At 38.2% G+C, this 21,349-nt stretch overlaps 1 protein-coding gene across 6 annotated transcripts in view; it reads right to left on the bottom strand.

The window, feature by feature from the left end:
• Positions 1-2,921: 2,921 nt before the first annotated feature.
• The window catches only part of TMEM86A (transmembrane protein 86A), a 32,366-nt gene continuing 13,938 nt past the window's right edge, over positions 2,922-21,349 (bottom strand). The window contains exons 2-5 of one of the 6 annotated variants that reach the window (XR_015797110.1): positions 17,127-17,391; positions 13,156-15,075; positions 11,221-11,294; positions 2,927-7,620 (exon numbers count right to left, since the gene is read on the bottom strand). Coding sequence is in view for 1 of the 6 variants with exons in the window: in XM_007438231.4 (XP_007438293.2) it covers positions 14,648-15,075; positions 17,127-17,391 (693 nt within the window). In the remaining 5 variants the exon portion in view is untranslated. Of the gene's footprint in view, positions 15,076-17,126; positions 17,392-21,349 lie in introns of all 6 variants that reach the window. The other 5 variants (XR_015797108.1, XR_015797107.1, XR_015797109.1 and 2 more) reach the window with 5 other exon arrangements.

The following is a 21,349-nucleotide window of genomic DNA, read 5'->3' as shown; positions in this document are numbered from 1 at the left end:
GAAGTAGACCTAGATGGGCAGACATCCACTCACAAGTCTCTCCATCACAGAAAAGGAACTGTCCATGGTAGGTGTTTCAGAAGAGAGAGGTCCTCAGAGCCTCTGATGAAGATACAGAAGAAAGTTAAATGAAAGATGAAAGAATCCATTCCCAACTTTCCTTGTTTCATATAAAATTTGAATCACAGAAAAGGTAAATTCAGTAACATTTAAGTGAGCAACTCATAAAGCCATTTAATTTGATTTCTCCTAGAGCCCAGGTCTCCAGGAATACTATTAGATCGAATTCCTAAACACATCCAGTTTGTAGAATCAGATTCCTTTACATTCCAACCAGCAGTGTTCCAGGACAGTAGGGAGACATTATACTCAACAATGTATAATCTCAGTAGGAGTCAATTAACCAAGTGGTTTGTATTTGTCTTCATACAATGCCACAGCATAGATTTCCAAAGGGGCACAAGTAACCAGCTTTGCAGAATGTTTATGAGCAGAATGTCTGCAGATAGCAAGGAATGTGGACATGCCATTTCTTGCAGTCTAGTTGAGTTAGAACTATAAGGGTCAGCACTCCTTGGTATCACTAACTTTGCAGAGAAAGGGCACTTTGAGTTCAATTACATTTTAAGCATTTTTTTTTAAAAAAAAATGCTGTGACCATGACTTTCAAGCAACTACAACTGCAGTTACAAAGCTCTCGCCAACCTATGAACTGATTTACCAGTGTTTAATATTGGTATAACAGAAAACCCAGGACTCAGTTTACAACTCCCAAGTCCCATTCACTTCATCATGCATTAAACTACAGAAGGAAATTTGATTTATATTATAGTGTTTGCATGGCAGTATATAAGCTGGAGAGTCAAAGCAAATTTACCCATACTACATACATAGATTTCTGTAAAAACAAGAAAGACACAAGCTCCTGAGGAACTGATCTGTTGCACTGCTGCTGTTATGTGTACCTGAAGGCTGGTACCCATTGTCTTGGAGGGCATCTACTGTATAATCTATGCCTGATGGTGCAGAATGGGAAGTGGTCTTCCCACACTTCCTGAACCATGGTTACAATGGCTCAGGGTACCTTCAACAATGACTGATGCCAATTAATTCCTCACTTAAAAATACTGTACAGAAATGTGCTTTGTATTAAATAAGACCACCATACCTAATATGAATTCAGAATTATCTAGGCATTTAAAACCCTGCTCTCCTGGAACTGTTTCTTACATATTCACAGTAACCTTGATTTATATATGCATATACTTCAGTGCTTCTTGGAATGGATGAGGCATGTTACCAAAAGAGAAAGGGATAATACAGAAGTAGCCAGGAGCCAACTGAGTGCCCGATCTCATCATTTGGGACTAGAAGATTCAAAAGGAGTTGGCAGATGGAATGGACCTTGTTCTCCTGCTTCTCCCTGTAATATTGGCAGGTTGAGCACAGAGGTGGCTCAGGGTGCACAAAAGGATCAAAAGGTTTCAGGTCCAGCTGTCAGAGTTGTGTTCATGGAGGGGAGAACTGAATTTTACCTATGGGTACTGAGGAAATATAACACAAAATCTAGATCCTGTGAGTCAGGACTTTGCTATCCAGCAGAGATAGTTTATAATCCCAGCCTTTCTAATAACTTCCTGTTCTCAACAATGAGTGAGATCAATTCTTAATCTGATACCAGGAACGTAAATATCTCAACTGGCAGAAAACTCTTTATGGTTCTCCTTGTTTTGTATCCAAGCAAACTATAAATAAACTGTAGTGTGAATAAATCACAGTTAAGACAACTAACATGCTGAAGCTTCATAGGAAAAATCCAGTTTCTGCTTAAAAATTTCCAGCAAAATCTGGCTCCAAATATCCCATTGTGCCAAGGTCTGTTTCTACTGTTATAAAGTTTTTCAGAGACAGGTTCACACATTGTATTATGCCAAAAGAGGTGTGAAAGGGTTGGTTTTGGCTAGGTACAATATATGAACGTTGTCATTTAAGCCATTTATGGCTTAACCTAAGGTATGACCCCCAACCAATTCCCAATATGGCTTATTCAATAAAACTATAACTAAAAAAAAAATCCGTGACTTAGAGAGTATGTTTGTGCATGTAAATGAATGACAAGAAACATGTAAAAACACAAACAAAAATGAAAAGAGAGAAAATCTCTCTTGAAATAAATTTTTACAGAACTAAAATTTCAAATCTTAAATTAAATTAAACATTGGCAGAATAGAATAATGTGATCAGACATTCCATTCTGTCAGTAGAAGGCCAGTTCATACATAGAAACTGACCACATGTCTTCTATCCAGGGTTTTAAATCATGTGTAATAGTTTTCTCCAGAATAAAACAATATTTTTAGCTACAGCTCATGCACAATAAATCTAAAGTTCTTCATACTTTGATAGGTTCCAATTTTTTAGAATATAATTTAATATCACATTCTCATCTTTAACGCTTATTTCTTTTCCCAACACCATACTAACAATCTTATGAATAAACTAAAAAAGTGCCACCATAGAACAAACTGAAAACATGAGTTAGCATCCCCTCCAGAACATTACTTTCAACCTAACCCTTACTATATATCCTCTAGAGTGTCCAATAAACAGACAAACAAAAATCTTGCATTAATTACATCTTAAGATAATAAGATAGTAATTAACATTCTTAAAAATCTCAACCCACTGGAAGAGGATATTCCAATCTAGTCTCAGTGTTAGGACAGAATGTGCTTCCCTTTAATTTCTATTCATTCATTCTACTCCTCTCTGAAGCAACAGAAAATGCTCTGAATACATTTTCTGGCTGGCAGTCTATTAAATATCTGAAGAGGTTCATTATGCAGTCTCTTCTTGATCTACTCTTTATCAGGGTAAGTACAGTCAGCTTTTTCAACACTCCCTCACGAAATGTACGTCTATATGAAAGGTGGACTTCCCCTGCTCTCCGTTTCAGCAGGAATGACCAAATAATGCACCAAACATGTTGTCCTTTTGCCTAGTTTCCACTTTATTTATATGTTATATACGGTATTTTATATTGAAAATAATACACACATATACATTGTACATACACAAATGTACACCCAACTGAACATTCTTGACACTGAAAATTAAAAGAAAATTAATGCTTCCCTTTAATTTCTATTCATTCATTCTACTCCTCTCTGAAGCAACAGAAAATGCTCTGAATACATTTTCTGGCTGGCAGTCTATTAAATATCTGAAGAGGTTCATTATGCAGTCTCTTCTTGATCTACTCTTTACCAGGGTAAGTACAGTCAGCTTTTTCAACACTCCCTCACGAAATGTACATCTATATGAAAGGTGGATTTCCCCTGCTCACCGTTTCAGCAGGAATGACCAAATAATGCACCAAACATGTTGTCCTTTTGCCTAGTTTCCACTTTATTTATATGTTATATACGGTATTTTATATTGAAAATAATACACACATATATATACATTGTACATACACAAATGTACACACAACTGAACATTCTTGACACTGAAAATTAAAAGAAAATAAACTAAGCATGAAAGAACAAAACTTTGCATTGTATTTGCTTCTGAGTTCATCCTAACATAAGTATCTTTGCAGCTATGGTCCACAGATCAGTTTCCATGGGTTTTTAAAGAGAGAATTGCTAGGGGTTTAACACAAAAGATTTATCTTGGTTTTGTATAGCGATGAAATCATTGTTGATTAGTGAAAAAAAGAATAATTTGCAACCCACTAGACATTATCTCAGCTTGATTCGTATCACATAATATTAAATAGAAGCCATCATTCAATTCAGAGAGTTTCTGTCTATTAAATGCCATAAATACACCTCCAATAAATACAAAAGAAAAAAAGAAATTGGTATAATCTTATTTATGCAAAATATCTAATTATTTACTAAGTTCTCCCTCATTATTTCATATTATTCCAGGATTGCTTTTGTATACAGACTGAATTCCCTCCATATTCTCAAACCATTGAAACACCTAAGAGATTATCAAAGGTTCTGCACGGTATCTCCAGGCAGAATTTCCCAAAATTTCAAATGCTGGCTACCCTCTAAAGTTTTCTTCTTGCTTTCTGATGCATCAGCAATTATCTCTTCTGTGGTCAAGTGCACCAAATTCTTGCATATATGGTCCACTGCTGTGTTCCTAAGTATCTTTAGATTTTAATCCAAGAGTGCCATTTAAAAAAGACTAAACATCTCATGCCTTAACCAGCAGAAAAGGAGGGATTATCTTAGGGAAACCCTCACATCTGTTCCCGTCTTTCATGATCACAATTAATAATGCCATTTTGGGAGCTGCAACATTAAGTATGCTATACAGTGAGTGTCGCTTTGTGTATGATGGGCAGCTATCTAAATGTAATATACACAAATAAATAAATAAAACAAAATGCCTCCAGTTCTGCTTTTGAAGCATCATCTCTTTTCCAAAATCTCTTTATTCCTTTTTTGATGTCTTTCAAAAATGAAGTGAATGGGATGGAGTAGGGGATTGTCTTATAATTGGCAAATTATTATCATAAGCATAATTCATCTCAAAATATTTTACAGCAGAGGAATACAAATCACTGCCTCTTCTCTAGAACTCCTGATCTGGGGAGAGTTGAACTCAATGGTGCCTAGTTTTTTCCACGTTTCAGAGTGTAGATCAGCACCTAATTTATTGTCCACCCAGAAACATATAGGGGAATGTAGATGGAAGTGTCACTAGAAATTGTGGTTTGTGTTGCAACTGCTAGTATGTAACAACAGATTAAAATACATGGATATGGAAATCCCAGATGTATTCTGGCCTTTGGCCATTAATTGTCGGCATATGCTGGTGAGTTGGTCTGACCTCAGTCTTGCATGTGTAATCTTTGGACACAACTCAAGAGAGGTTGCTGTATATGTTAAAGGTGTAATGGTCTTTTGACAGTCATTTCATCGGATCAATTCCATTTGCGAATATCCACTTTCTCAAATGAAAATCCTCGCAGATGATTTGAGAAAGTGACTCTGTCCACAATAGTGGATGCTATAATAAATGTTAACACTGTGTTGTTTTTGCTTTTCCATGAGGCACACCAAAGATGTTCTAAATGTATATCTCAAAGCATAAGATGTGAGTAGAAAAAGCACATGCTGGCCAACCTACGAATTAAAAGAAGTACACACATCACAGAAATGGGATTGGCTGAGCAACCTATTGGATATACCTTTGCCAATAAGTCTGTTGCTACACAAGGTGTAAAACAGCCCATAGTTAACTGTATGTCACCATACTTATTGAAAATATTTTATAGCACCTTTGAAAGCAAAGTCTTCAGTAGTACCACTGTTGTCCTGAATTGCATCTTCTGTGAAGACTGGCACAAAAAGAGGAGCTGTTGTTCATCTGCCTTGGGAATTGCAGTATTACTGTTCTTAGCACAATCAAAAGATACCTTCTGCAAAGCTGGTAAAGGCCTTCTACTGACTGGGTTCCTTCACTATGATGGCTACATACAGAGAAACAAGCAATTCAGTAAGTGTTAATTTGATTTATAAAGGGAGTTACCAAGGTTGTGACTTTATTTTATTTTACTCTAAGGCTGCATGAATAAGACAAACTGGGTGTGTTGGTGACTGCAACAAAATAGGAAGACTGAATTTTAATGAAGCACAGGATTGCCTCTATTATAACACACGCACTTTGTGCATAGAGTGGGACAGCAATAGAATCTTGCAAACCAAAATGCCAGTTTTACAGCATGAGTTAATTATAAGAATTAATTGTGTGGCAACATCTGCCAACAGTGTGAGAATTAATGAAATCATTTGAATGATCCCAAATTAAAAACCCGAGAGCCTTTTTTTCCTTCATTGTGTTAATTTCAGTTTTGTTTGCCTCTTCAGTACAGATCAACATTGCATTTACATTTTTTCTCAAATGTTGCTTGAAAAGAACATGGTATTATTTAAAACAGTTGTGCAAACCCCTCAACTTGAGCCAAATGCGCTACATATGGTTACACTGTGCTTACATAAATGACTTTCATTTTGGAGAAAAGCCATACCATAATCTCTTATATTACCCCTGTGAGGTAGGTAGGCAAGCATGATGATTCAGAAAGGAAAGATGTTATTGAGGGTGTGGGGAGGCCAGCTTCTCTAAAGGAAAAAGTTCTGTAAGCGTGGCAGAATAATTCTACTGAGCTGCTTGGAGGCCTCTGACATTAGAGGCTCTGACAGTCCTTGCAGCTTAATGGTCTTATCCAAGTAGAACAGATGTGCAAAAGGAGATGTAGAAGTTCTTGCCTACTTTCCCCTAGAAAAGAATGCAAATGAAAGGAGGAAAATCATTTAGATGACAGAGCTGGTCTACTTATTTCTCTGGGTTGAGCCATGTTGTGATGTGGAAAAAGATTGGTCCCCTTGAATGGCATGTGTCCACTAATCTGCCCATACATGCAGCCTGATTTGCCTCAATCTTTCCTCTCTGGCCACTAAGCTCTGATGACATGGAGAAGGTGGCTGGAGGAAGGGACAGGAGAAAGGCTTCCACAGGATAGGAAGGAGATGTGAGAATTTCCTCTCTCAATTCAGATCCTTTGGAAAGAAAAATCGAACACATCCTGTGGATCTTTAGGATCCATACAACTGTAGTCCAGGAATCCTTTATTAAAACCAAGGATCTTTTTCCCAGTTTGGCAAGGATTTTTTTCCATCCATGCTGCAAATGCCAGTACAACCTATCGACCTTGCTGCCCTCTCCCTTGCAACAGTCAAGCCTCTGTCAAGGAATTGGATCCAATGATGTATATTCCATCTGACTGCCTATAATCAAATCCAAAGTGTTCCAGAAATAACTGCAAGGGAGGGAATGAACAAACATCCCAGACTGATAGATCTTATGTCCTGGATCCTTTATATCTGATATTCAAAGCTATAGGTTTTCCTCTCCCTCATTGGGGGTTTTCTGAAGACTGCATCATAGTAATATTAAATTGCTTTTGTGCTCTGCTTTGTTCCTTTTGGTTCACAAGAAATAATGAGTTTTTTTCAAAGAAAACCTTAAGATTCTAGGATGATTGCATTAGCTGCCATAAGGTGTCTTCCTCAAATTAATTTTATGCACTTTTCTTAACCTTTCATAATTAAATTTTTAAAAGATCTCCTTTCAGATCTCCATGTATTCAGAAGCAAGTCCGTATCTCACTAAACAGATACAATTTTTGTCAGTTATGATAATCTAATGAGAAAGGAAGAGGGATGATGACCTTACACAAAGGTGGCATCCATACAAGACGTTGCAACAAGATGTGGAAAAGAACTCAGTGTTCATTTGCATAATATGCTGATCTTAGTATGAACTTTGGTCAAGCTTTTTGTTGCTTCTTTGTTGTGGGAACCCAGCTTCTTTATGATTTAATGCAACAGAGCCCAGAAAATTTGTTAATTCAGTAGCAAAATGAAGGACATTTTAATGAATGAATGCAACCAGTGAACTCTCACACCTTAGACTGATGACTCTCTTTCTCTCGTTCAGTCACTTTCTTTCTCAGAAACATGCATACACTCGAAGGGGGGCACTTTTCCAATCAGTTGCTCAGGAACTGTATAATCATCACCTGCTTGCTGAGTCCTAGAGCATGAAAAATATGAGTTACCTGTGTAAAAACATTCCATAAAACCCTTTTTGAAACAGTTCAATTCCATTCCTTCAGGTTTTCATCTCCAGCCCTATCTCAAAGAACACCAACAAAAAGATAGGACTATTTATGTTAAACGTATTTTGCAGAATTGGGATGATTTGGAGAAACTTCAGATGCACAGGATTTCTATGGACATCTGATGATCAGAGGACAGAACAGGGCTCATACTGAGGGGGGATGAGTGAAGACATCAGTTTGCTAAATCCTCTGATTGCTCTTTCACCCAGAGTCACAATTTCTATTAGGAATGAAATGTTGACTATATTATTTAACAACATTAAAGATAATCCCTGCTCTGTCATTTCAATCAGGCCTTTCATTTAAGGCCATCAGCCTGCCCTAATTTTTAGGAAACAATATCCTTCGCAACCTTACTTCTTGTGGGTGAGGGTGATCCTGGACTGGACTGAAAAAAATCCAGAATTAGGTCACCTTCTTATTTTTGCAGCCTTTCTTAGAAAGCAACTAACCAAACTGATAGTAAAATTTAAAAGTTATCATGAAAAAAGATAGTAATTTGCATAATTCCTTTTTTTCTCGATCTAACACTATTAATTAATGCTAAATATGTTTAATGCTTTTTAAGTATAAAAGATGTGAGGTTTCTTTTAAAAATATAATAGAATCACATATTTTATGCCTATTTATTTTTCTGGCCAATTACCCCAAAAACAAACTTTTCCATATCTCAGTTGAATTTCATGTATTAAAGCAGAAGACCCTAAAAGTTACCTATATTTTCCAGCTTTAATATTTGAGCCAATAATTCCTTTCTGATGAATCTTTGAAGAGCAGTGGAACAATCTTAGAGAACATGTTAAGTCAACATGTCCAATTTTAAAAAAAAAAAAAGGCCCTCTCACTCACACATACACACAAATACAGTACTTTGTGGGATATGCAGAAGTTTGGGGAAGTATTGCTGGTAAACTATAAAGCATTTAAAATGTGTTCCAGGAGCTGTATTACATAAATAATTTCAGATGATAAGGTGTGGTAGACTGAAATCAAAATACTCATATGGTTATTGTGGAAGTAGTATTCTCTAAAATAAACGGCACTTACTAAAATCAGTTAAGGGTCTCTAGTAACTCTGCTAAGAAAGGAAATACCTCCCTGGCAATGATGGTTTGGAAAAAAAAAATAGCATCTGGCTAAGGAAGCTAGGGGCAACCAAAAAGGTTTTGAAATTTACTATATGGGTGGATGATCTGAAAAGTTCTCAACTGAATGAGATTAAGCTGAGAAATTTTAACTCACCTGTTAGTTTTTTTTAAAAAACCTAGATATTCAACCTTTATTCAAACAGAAGTGGCTTCTTTTTACTCTGAAATTTCAGTGCTATTCTGAAACCAATACTTGCCTTGAACAGTAGTGATTAAGTATGTGGTATATGATTGCAATTAACAAACTGGATCATGTACAGAGAAGGGTGACAAAGATAGTTAAGGGTATTGGCAGCCAAACCTGGCAAAGAGATTGAAGAGTGGATATGATAGCTATCTTCAAATATTCAAACTGTTGTCACCGGGTTGATGTAGCAAATATGTTCTCTCTTGTTCAGGGTCCAAACTAATATGCTTAAGTTACAGGGAGAAAGATTTTAACTCAATATTAGGAAAAACATTCTGATAGCATGAGGTGTTTGACAATATAAAAGGCTATCCCAAAAAGGGATGAATGATGATGATGATGATGATTTGTGGGGAGTGTTAAATGTTGAAGCTAGCTGGCCATTTATCAAGGGTGCAGTGGCAGATGAGTTGTTAGATCCTTACCAACTCTGGAATGCATTTACCTTTACACCTGTTAGTTTCTAACAGAAGCGAATATGTGTAGCTCAGGGCTGAACTGTGGAGTCCTTGGGGTTCTCTGAGCTTGGTTGTTTTCTTGCAAATGTTTTGTTACCCGGCTAGGTAACATCATCAGTGAAGATACATGAAACCATCAACAACATCTTCAAAGGAATAAAATTCACCAGAGAGGAAGAAAACAACAACACGCTACCCTTCCTGGATATCCTCATCAGCAGAGGAAACAACAGCAAATTAGAAACCCAAGTCTGTCCGAAGACAACCCACACTAATCAAGTACTCCATTACCAAAGTAACAACCCAACCTCCCACAAGAGGAGCTGTGTAAGAACATTATTCAAAGACCACCTATACAACATCTTCCAACAAAATGGATATCCATGCAACTTTATCAGAAAGTGCCTGACCACGCAACCTACTACAACACAACTTACACAAGCTATGAAAAGGATCACACTGCCATACATCAGAAATGTCTCAGAAACTACCAGCAAACTATTACAACCACATGGCATCTCCGTAGCACACAAACCAACTAAAGTCTCCCAAAACATCTTAAGCAAACCAGAAGACCCAGTAGCCCAAGAAGAAAAAACAGAAGTCATCTACAACATACAGTAGATGTGACTGTAACAACCACTATGTAGGACAGACAGGCAGAAGGCTTGCAGAACGCATCCATGAACACCAAGTAGCAGTCAGAAGACATGATGAAAACTCCTTAATCTCACAACACATGGACAGACTTAACCATAGTTTCAATTGGGAAACTGTCAACATCTTAGACCAAGCTAAATCCAAAAATGTGAGGGAATTCTTGGAAGCTTGGTATTCAGACAAGGCAGCCATCAACACGCACACAGAGATAAACAACATCTACACACTATTCAAAAGAGACAATAGAAAGGAAAACAAAAGACCAGAACATCTCCTCACCAGCAGTCATCACCCAGATAAGCAGAGAATAACACCAAGATTATCACCAGACATATAATCAAGTAGTAAACAATACCCTAATCGAGGAACTACCTGAGGGAAAAAATAAAACAAAACCCAAACCCCTACCAACACTGGCAGGGCATGCCACAGTATATAAACAGAGAGCAAACCCCATCCCATTCTAGCACTGAAGATGTTACCTAGCTGGGTAATGAAATGTTTGCAAGAAAACAACCAAGCTCAGAGAACCCCAACGACTCCACTGTTAGTTTCTCTTAGGACTCTGGAATTCTATACAGGTAGGCCCCAGTTTAAGAACGAATCCTATTCCCAAGGTCTGTCCTTAAGTTGAATTTGCATGTAAGATGGAATAGTATTAATGTATAATACTGTATAAGTAGCATTGTGTAATTAATTCGAACCATTGTGTATTTAACTCAAATCATTGTGAATTTAACTTGAATTTAGCTACAATAAGCTCCGTTTTTAACTATGGGTCATCCTTAAACAAGGCGTTCTTAACGCAGGGACTACCTGTACGTCAAAATAAATAGACTAACAACTTAGCCTAAACACAGTGCTGGACTTGAGAGGATACAAGAGACTACAGAAGAACGGATGGAGAATACAATTTCACAATAAAGTCAAAGTCTGAAGAATGCCTGTGATTCAACTTTGGAAGGATATATTACAAGGCAGGTCACATAAAGATGAATGAGACATAAAATGCTTCTGCCAGAAAATTTATATCCATATTTGGCCAGAATATTCACTCACATCTCTGTTTCTTCTTCTTCTTTTTCTTCTTCCTCCTCCTCCTCCACTTTTTTTTCACATTAACAAGAATGTACCTAAATTGCATTAAAGAGATTCAAAGGCAAAGTCACATATGAAACAGTTCTTTTTATGAGCAGCTGCCTAAGCAGGCCCAGGTCAAATATCCTAATTCAGAAGAGATCATAGTCAGCCAAACAGATCAGGTACATAAAAAATGTTTTTTCTATTCAAAAAGTTAGGGTGCATTATATAACTTACAAAAAAATCAACTATTGCTAAGCCCTACCCTGGTCCAATGCTCAATCACATGCAGCCCCTTAACAGACCATCCATGAGGTCAGGCAGCTCTTTTAAGAAAAAACATGTCAGTCTCCGGTGTGACCAATGAAATACAGATATGTGACAGGCAGGCTTGTTAATCAGAGCACAAGTCTGCTCAACCATGTTCTCCTGAGGCTGATTCACCGAACAGCTCTGCAGCAGGAGCTCTGCACTTTCAAAGGAGTCAGAAAAGTTCAGTACCATCACATCGCTTATTGCTATGTCTGATTTAAAATTTGATCAGATTTCTGTTCCAAGGTAAAATAATAGAGGGTTTTCATCAGAGAGATATCAGCAATCAGTGCCCATAGAGAATCACTCAGTGGCATCTTTCAAGTCTTACCTAAAGTTTAAGTTGTATAGCACTTTTACCATTTGTTCCCTTATCTCTGAATAAGAGATAAAGGAACAAAATGATTTCAGAATGGTTTGACTTCAAATTATTCTGTTGTATTCCTTCTGCAAATTAAACAGTTCTAGCAGCTGTTTGCAAAACATGCTGCTATAATAAATACAGTAGCAGCAATATAAATTTATAGCACAGACAGAAATTCTCAGTTTCCTGAACTGACAATAGTGTATTGCTGAATAATTAGGGAAAGTCTTAAAATGCACTTTCCATTTTCATGGTTAAAATCTGCAGTATAGTTGCATCTCTGGGAAATCTGGGTTCATTGAACTTATGGGCTAGATGTTTAGAATCACTTTTGAATATCAGGATGCAGCTGCATAAAAGGGGATGGGCGATACAAGCAAGCTGAAAGATTTTCAATACAGGTAGTCCTCAGTTAACAATGGTAATTAGGACTGGAATTCCCATCACATAAACTGAGATGTCACATGACTGCACCGCTTAGCAACAGCAGTTCTGGCACTTCTTGCTGCTGTCATTAAGCGAATCCTGTGATGTCATTGTGACATCATGTGGTCACCATTTGCGACCCCCTGCCAGCTTCCCCATTGACTTTGCTTGTCCAAAGTTGGCAGTGAAGGTTGCAAATGGTGGTCAAGTGACCACGGGATGCTGCAATGTCATAATTGTGAGCAGGTTGCCAAGCACCCAGATCACGATCACATGGCTGTGGGGATGTTGTGATAGTCGCAACTACGAGGATCAGTTGTAAGTCCCACTCATTCAATGCCATTGTAACTCTGAATGGTCGCTGAACAAATGGTTGTTAGATGAGGACCACTTGTAGCCTTTGGAGAGGTCAATTGCTTGGAATTCCCCCTGATATTCACTATACATTTTTTGTATTTTATACAATTTTGTATTTGTATATTTGTATATACAACTATCCACTCCCATGACTATATTTCTACACAATTACTTTTGCAAGCAGAAAGAGAATTCTCAAGAAAGAATGTGACAGAGGGAATCTAATGGGATGTTCTACATTCTACACCAGTCTTCCCCAACCTGGTGTCTTCCAGGGAGTATTGGAATTACAACTCCTATGGTCCTACAGCTGTTATGCTGACAAAGAATTCTGAGTTGTTGCAGAAGTCCTAGCAAATCTGAAAGGCATCAAGCAATTCTAAATGTTCAGAAATAAACACTGATGTGATCTTACATAACAGATTGTGAAGAAAAAAATGTAGTAAGAAAAATACCTAAGGGAGATGATCTCCCCAAAAAGGGTCCTGAGCGACCAGGAGGGTGTGGACCCAAGGGATTTCACACTGACTGTTGCAGTGCGAGTCAATATAACCCATTTTGTAAGCTGAATGCCACAAAACCAGGGAAAGTGCTGGCCTGCAACTGGACTTCCCTCCCAGGCTGACCAGCGGTAGTTCAGTGTTGCCAGAGGAAAACAAACAAATGAGCGGCTTTGGAACATGATGAAGCAATAGTCTCTCAGCACTTTGGTGATTGGCTGTGCCTGTCCGCAGGATCTGTGCTGCAGCTGTAGCATGAAGGCACCTGCAAAGTCTACAGCTCTGGCTGGACATGGTGGGGAAATATTGATGTGTGTACAGAAAGGTGAGAGCAGATGCACAAGCAGATGCCTGGAAGCCACAGGCCTCACTTTAAATAAATAACACTCCTTGAAAATCCACCAAGTTCATAGTTGAAGGGTGAATTGCAAAAGTACCTCAGGAATTCATTACACAGTCATTCTTCATCATGACCAGATCCTTGTGTGTGCATTCTCTTTCAAGACACACTGGCACTGGTTGTGGAGAGGAAAAGAGGCTGAGAATCTTGTACGAGAAGGTGATTTCCTTGGCCAATCAATTATGTCCACAAAGCAGCTGGTGACTTAAAACACCCAGGTGTCCTTCTCAGTGTTTCAGCACGAATAATGTTGGAAATGTTCCCTTGGAAGAGCTGATTCACTGCACAGCATGACTTGTTTTATTGTTAAAACCCTTTTTTTCCCCAAATTTTTCCCTGCATCCAACCTCAACTAGCCTGAGAAGATCATTGCATTTTGTTGTTGCTTTTAAAGTCTGCAGAAAAACAGATGCTCTGCAGGATTCACATTCACCAAAAGGAAAAAAAAAAAAAGGCTATGCATGGCCTATAAATAAATGATTTTATGAATCTGGTATTTAAACTGACTTCTTCCAAGGACAGCATAAACTACATTACCCATAGTGATTCCCATGAGTGCTCTTACATCCTATGGTACTTTTCAGGTCCCAAAAATTTCTTGTGTAGACGCACAACGATTCACAGTTCTACTGCAATGTATGCAATACAAAGGTTTAGGCAGCATTGAAACTCTTTTTCATGTGATTTTGCACATTCCGTGTTGAAGGCAAAGCTCTTAAATTCCAGTGTACTGCCTACCCTATTTAATATTAATATTGTCCTGAAATGAGCTTTGTCCCACTGGAATTTCAGCACCAGTTTCTGTATAATACAAATAATGTGTTAGAGAGGTTTCCAAGGGTCGGGAAGTAAATATTCTAGAAACAATCTAAACTTCCATTGTGAGTTCCATACTCCAACCAACAGGACTAGAGAAAACCTTCTAAATACTATAAAGAAAATGCTTCAAAGAAGCAAGACTTGCAGTCACTGATTCGGAAACATCCTCCAGGATGAATGCAGCTACAGCATCTCCAACAGAGTCTGTGAATCTGTGGGCATCACCCTCTATTTCCTCTTTCTGAAAACTTCTTCATCCTTGCTCTCCACTGCAGAAAGAGCAATGAGCATCTGAGCCGCATAGTAAGTGGCCATGATGATGACCCGTGAGTAGGGGACAGGAAAGCAGAACTTGTTGACAGCAATAGTCAGGTCAGACACCATGAAAAGCACAGAACCGATGCAAGCAGAAAGCTTGGTCCAAGTCCAAAGGTCGTTGCAGAGCTGCACACCAGCCATAGCCCGCCAGCCCATGAAGCCAATCAAGGCAATGTAGACAGCTACCAAGTAGGTAAATGGGCCTGAGAGGTAGGAATACAGGAAGGTGTAGCAGAAGCTGGACACCAAGCCAATCCCAAGGCCAACTTTCAGGTCCCAAGGTTTAATTCCAAATGCTGAGGAATATAGTATGTGTGTAATGCCGAACATCAACAAGCCTGGGGAAAGGAGAATAAATGAAGTTGAATCAGTAGAGAACAAAGTGGTTAACATATGTCACAATAAACATTTTAGAACAATACTCAGCAAAAATTACAACTGAAAAATCTATGTCTAATTCATTTCTACAAATGCCACCGTTTACCTCATAAAAACAGTCATTCAGAGTCAGGAAATACCAGCAGACTTCTGGTAACTTCAATGTTTGCAAAAATACAAAAAATAATTTGTGAAAAATAACTCTGCACACAGGATCCCATAACAGGATAATGAAGCCGAATATGTGCCCTGAGACTCAGTCGCCCAAGTTGCACTAACTATGCTATGTGGGGTTAAGCTTGACCTTTTCTAAAATCAAGATAAGTTCTATGAAAATGGAACTTCACTAGGCTCCCCAGTTATATGATCAACAAGGTTTTCAACCCCTCCCCATAGCTAGGAGAAATTAGTTTGTTGGAAATGAGCAAAAACAGGTAAGAGGTTAGTAAGATCACTCCCTTGAACCTGTCTAGAACTACCAGGTCTAAGTTAAAAAAAGATCCAGATAATTCCTAGATAGCAGTAGAGATATAGAAACATGGTAACACTTTGCTGCCATTTAGGAGCTATCTGGATTTTTGTAACACAGATGTGGTCACCCTAAATCATAGAATCCTAGGGTTGGAAGGGACCTTGGAGGTCTTCTAGTCTAACCCCTTGCCCTGTGCAGGCATTCACATATCCTTCTGGACAAATAGCTGTCCAGGATTTTCTTGAAAATCTGACTGCATTACTGTGGATGGAAAAAAAAAAAAAAAGTGGAATAGAAAATGTTAGCTTTCCTGTCTTCTTTGCAGTAAATAGAAAGAGTGTCAAAATGGCTAAACCAGTTCAGACTGACAGAGCTCGTTCTCACAGTATCAAAAACAAATACCTTCTATTTATTTTGTTTTGCTCTGTTCTGTTTTTTTAACAAGACAAGAAACAGATAGAAATTGTCTCTCCCACTCAAAGAAGAGTGGCTTCTATCCCTTTGCATCATGTGGGTAGGAAAAAGAGGTACAAGAATCTGAATCTTGATTTCACTAGAAACAGAGCTTGGGTTTGATACCCAGCAGTCACTGGAATTCTATTGTAATGGCTTCACATCTTTTCTACAATAAACCTTCCAATCTGAGAGTCTGTGTCTTTGGAAAACTGTTCTGCCCAGCCAGCCAAGGGGAGCCTGACACAGACCCAACCATCCTCACTTGTGTGCTGCTAGTACACAACAGTAAAATCCACTATTCAGAGATGGGATGACTGGCTTGGTTCTGTTACTGGAAGAATGCCTTGCAATACATCAAAAATCTGCACAACATATTGACAGGGCAAAACCAGTGAACGTCTATTATAGAAAATGTACATTGTACCTACAACTCTTGTAAAAACAGCTGACGTCTCCTGCCAGAGGAGACGTCACAAAACGTCACATGTTCATTTCTGCAAGGGTAATTGGGATGCATGAATGACAAGCTAAAAAGACAACAGATCTCTCTGAAAGGTCCAGGCCTCTGCTGTGATTGTTAATTTGTTTGTTGGTTTTTAATTCAGCATCCGAGCAGGAGTGATTTATAAAATTTAGTTTGGGGTGCAAAGGGATGACAAAGATCATAATGAAATTATGAATTATACCAAAACATTCCATGACCAAAAAGGTAGGGGAGCAAAGGGGATAAATGCAAAAGATTTCAGGGGAAGTATCCCTCAGTATCCAATAGATCTATTCCTGCATGAGCCAGAGGGCATCCAGGCGTAATCCTCTTGCACTCCATCTGCCACTCAGATCAGGGTAACTGGACTGAGGGTGAAGAACTTAGGGCGGATAGTGACTTCCCTCCATGTAGCAACAGGACACTGTTCCTCACCCCAGTCTCTTGGTACTACTCCCCACGTCTCTAGTTATACACTAAAGCTCCACACAGGAGCAGACCAGTTCCAATTCCAGTGCCAAAATGGGGTGTTGATTCCACATATAATCCTTGACAGCACCAAAGGTTCTGTTCCCTTCAAAGCGGGCATATCCACTGACCGTGAACAAAGTAGCCTTGCTCTTGCCAGATGAGGAAAGCGTCTCCCATGGCGGAGAATATCAAGCCAGCAAAGATCCTACAGGCGTTGTGATGGGCTGTCAGGAAATTGATCCCATGTGCCAGCAGGAAGACCCATAAGCAGAAGATTGGCAAACACTTGATCAGAGCACTGAACCAGGAAGGGCTGGAGGTTGGCAACCAGAGGACAAAATAGACACAGGTGGCTTTGAAAAAGGGCACAAGTTTAGGACCTTCACTCTTCACCTGGAAGAAACAAGGAGGTGGCCGTGAGTGTTTTTTCCCCTCAGATCTCTTCAATAGCCATAGAGCCCCATATAGTAGCAGTAAGCAACACTGCCATATCATTCCTCTCAGTCTGGACAGCCTGCTTCCCTTTTTGTTCAAAACTCTTGCTGATCAGCAGTGTTTACAAGAACAAAAGCAACTTAAACTTTACCATACTTTCCCCATGTCATCACTGTTCAGCCTCAGAACTTTTCCATGCCAAAAACAGAGGTTAAAGTTTATTTCCTGCAAAGTACCAGCATCTTGGAAATCCATCTCTCTGATTATGCTTAGGGTTTTACACATACTAGTGATTGTATATAAGGGTGAAATTTGTTCTGAATACTGTATACATTCTGAGGATCTCTCTCTCTCTCTCTCTCTCTCTCTCACACACACACACACACACGTGCATTCTGTTCTGCCTATACTATAGATGCTCAAGCAGGTATAATTTTCCAAAACTATAGCAGTAGCAGGGCATATGCTGGTTTATAGTTGATTTCTAGCATCATTCATTTATTTATATACATATATAGGAATACAGAATCTTGGAAAGACTTAGGCTGTAAGGAGTCTTTTAGGATGTGTCGACTTTTACCTTTTAATTTCTCTGGTCAGCATGAAGGGCTCTGGATTGGGGAATATCAGGCTAGATCAAGAACAGACAACTGATTTTAGCCAAGAGCACGATGACTCTTTTTAAATTATTTTGGCTTCCAAGGTGAGCAAGAGGGTGTGTCTAGTGATACGGTAATGCCATTGGGTGCACTGAGTTGAAATGTACTTCTGTGCTTATGTTTACTTGAAGATAGGGGAAAAAAACCTGTGGCAAGAAGTAGCCATTTTGCAGCCAAATGTTATGGTGCAAAATGGCAAGGGAGCAGCATACAATTGCAGACATGGATTGCCCAGCCCTCCCTAAGAAGTATACAAAAGGCTTTCACATGTCATTACCATCATCAGAATCCTCACACAGCTATAACCACATAGCCACTGTCATTCAATAAATGTGTCTCAACCTGATTTTAGGTAGGATTCCTGATATGAAAGAGGGGTCCCTTGAGTGTGTGCACTGACCTTCCCCACAATGTCTTTTTAACTGCTTTAGAAATGTGGGTATTCCTAGCACTCTTCCCTTTCTGCTCTCAATGTGGTACCACTGGTTTCCAAGCATAATAAGCTTAAAAATATGCCTTTTCACTAAAGTCAGGAAATCCAGTTTACAAAAGAAAGAAAAAAACCACGTATTTAAATAGGCAGATTCCATTCCTATGTTTACATGATAGCTAATGTTAATTTGTGATTCAGCCTCATTTTTCATCAATATGCAAGATTAAGGTTGCAAATGATTAGGAATTTAAATTTAGAATGACCCAAATAAACGTTGGCCTTAATCATGGCTATAATATGTCCATGATGCCATGATATGCCAGACCATTTTTGAGTTGATTCTATGCAAGCCCATCACTATGAGTTGCTTGGCAAATTACAGTATGTCCCAAAGCTTCTACATTTTCAGTGAATGATAGAATACCATATATTGCAATACTTCATCATATTTTATTTGTTAGCTATCACCCTTATGACAATTTTAAATGTATACTTTAATACTGAAATGATGGGCACATGGGGTAGAATTTGCTTTTCAGTAAGTGCGCAAAAGATCAGCCTTTAGAAGTCTGCACCAAAGATTTTTTTTTTTTTAACCGTGAGCTGGATAAATGTTTAAATATTCAGAAAAAGCACAACGTGTTGCTTCCAATGGCTTGAAAACAATTGCTTTCCAGGAAAAACAGCCATAAACGCAGTCAGACAAAGAAAAGGGTTTAAATCAGACAAGGCTCAGGGAAAAGCAACAGGATCTTTGGCATTTCCTTCATCTTCCACCTGCAGTTACAGCACTGTATTTTGGTTTGATTTTTCCAAAGCAATTTACCTTTATTAACACTTAAAATCATCCCACGCTGATGTCTACAGAGACGATAACTGCTGTTATAACTGCTGTAGGATAGGGTAGCCTATTAGAAAAAAAAGTTTCCTAAGCAGTTGTTTTAGTATTGCTTGGTCTCCCAAAAGTATTGATTGAACTGAGAAATCTTCGAGTATTTTATCTCAGACATGGTTCACAAATTTAAACTGGCATTGTCCATCAACACACATTCTAATTCAGTGACAATAAATTCTATGTTCTATAAAAGTTCTGAAGAATGTTCAAGTCAGTGAGTTAAAATAATGCACTGATCTACTTGTTTGAAGGAGAAGCATGAGAACACATCCTTTTTCATGCAAGTTACTCAGAAGAGATTTTACAACCTGGATCTGGTGGTAGCTTCACTGAAAATGGGTGAACATGTTTTTCTATGGGTGGAGGCCCTGTGACAGAGAGAAATTCATTCTAATAGTATTAACAGAGAAAAAATGCCTTGGGAATAGAGGCATACAGATGGAAGGTGCAGGACTAATTTGACATCCTTCCTTCCAACAAAATGGAATGCTCCCCTTTTAGGATGAAGCCAGCCCATCTTGCCAAACAGGTCATTCCATTCTTTCTATATTTCATTTTTCTATTCCAATGCTTATTCTACATTTTTAATTATAAAGCATGAGTGGTGATAACTGTGCAGTGATGAGTGGATTTTACCTCCCTGCATGTTTTTACAAGTAGCGTTTGCATCTCCACAAACCTTGGGCCTCTTCCAAGCATACTTACTCTTCTTTTGTTTCTTACTGTTCTCACCACCTGAGTTCATTACAGAGCAAGCTTTAATCCAGACTACACAATTTACCTCTTCACTTTTGACTCTTCTCTCAGTATGGTACTACAATAAGGCTACCAGATATGGACTAAATTTTACAAAAATAAATTTGGATAACATACAAGAAATTTAGAATGATGAATTGGAGTATCCTGTCTTACCAAATCAATGGTCCCAAGTTTTCATGAATACTAAATATGTTCCTTATGGGCTAAAGACTAAATTAATTCAATAAAGCTATTTGGGGATGGGGGTTAGGTTTAGTCACCATCCTTCTTACATTGGAGATGTAATAAATTTGAAGGCACTTTAGTACATGTGATTTGGCCATGTTCCTTTCTGGTTGAACAATAACACTATGTTAGACCAGATGTTTGGGAAGAAGTAAAACATGTTCATATACTGTTAAATTATATCCCAAACCTTGACATTTGTCTAAATAAATAACTGCAGTCATTGAAATTTGTCTATTTATGAGAAGCACTGGATATATTGCACCTGAACTGTCCCCCCCCCCCCAGGGATTATGTACTGCTGCAAGGATATTGTTCCCCACAATCTAAAGAGTAATTTAATAAAATTTGTCAACTCTCAGCTTTTGAATTGGCTTTGTATCAACCTAAAAGAAAAATAGGAAAATATGATTCTGTGTGGTCTAATATTCTTGTATTGTAGAAAATTAAATAAACATCATTATTTGTTTTCTTTCTCTTTTTAATTTTTTTCCATGTATTTATTTCTTTTGTCTCTATGCTTTCTGCTAGTTTGTGTTATTTAGAGTTTGAGAGAGAGAAAGAGAAAGAATTTACTTTGAACTGGTTAAATGGTATTTGCAGGCTCTGCTTTTTGCTTTATTTTTATATTCGCTAAGAAAATAATTAAAATCATAGATTACAAAATCTGGGCTGAAAAAAATCTAGATGGCTACTAGAATGCAGCAGAGATACAGAAAACTCCAGCTCTGTAATGCCATACAGTGTAGCGTTACCCTCAGATTATGCAGTCAATAGCTGGTAACTATAATGAGGAACTGCTGTAATTTCTTCACATAATCAATATAGCCTGAGAGAGACCACTGGACCACATGAAAACTGCTATCTTATAAAGTTTCCAGGTAATAAGGTCATGAGATCTCCCTAGGTCAAATATGACATTTCTGATTGCTAGTTCTCACCAAA

Source organism: Python bivittatus, unplaced genomic scaffold (assembly GCF_059951505.1).
Source record: "Python bivittatus isolate LINGU-HERP-01145 unplaced genomic scaffold, Pbiv_v1 ctg000480_np1212, whole genome shotgun sequence".
NCBI lineage: Eukaryota > Metazoa > Chordata > Lepidosauria > Squamata > Pythonidae > Python > Python bivittatus.
This window is presented reverse-complemented; position numbering and strand designations above follow the sequence as displayed.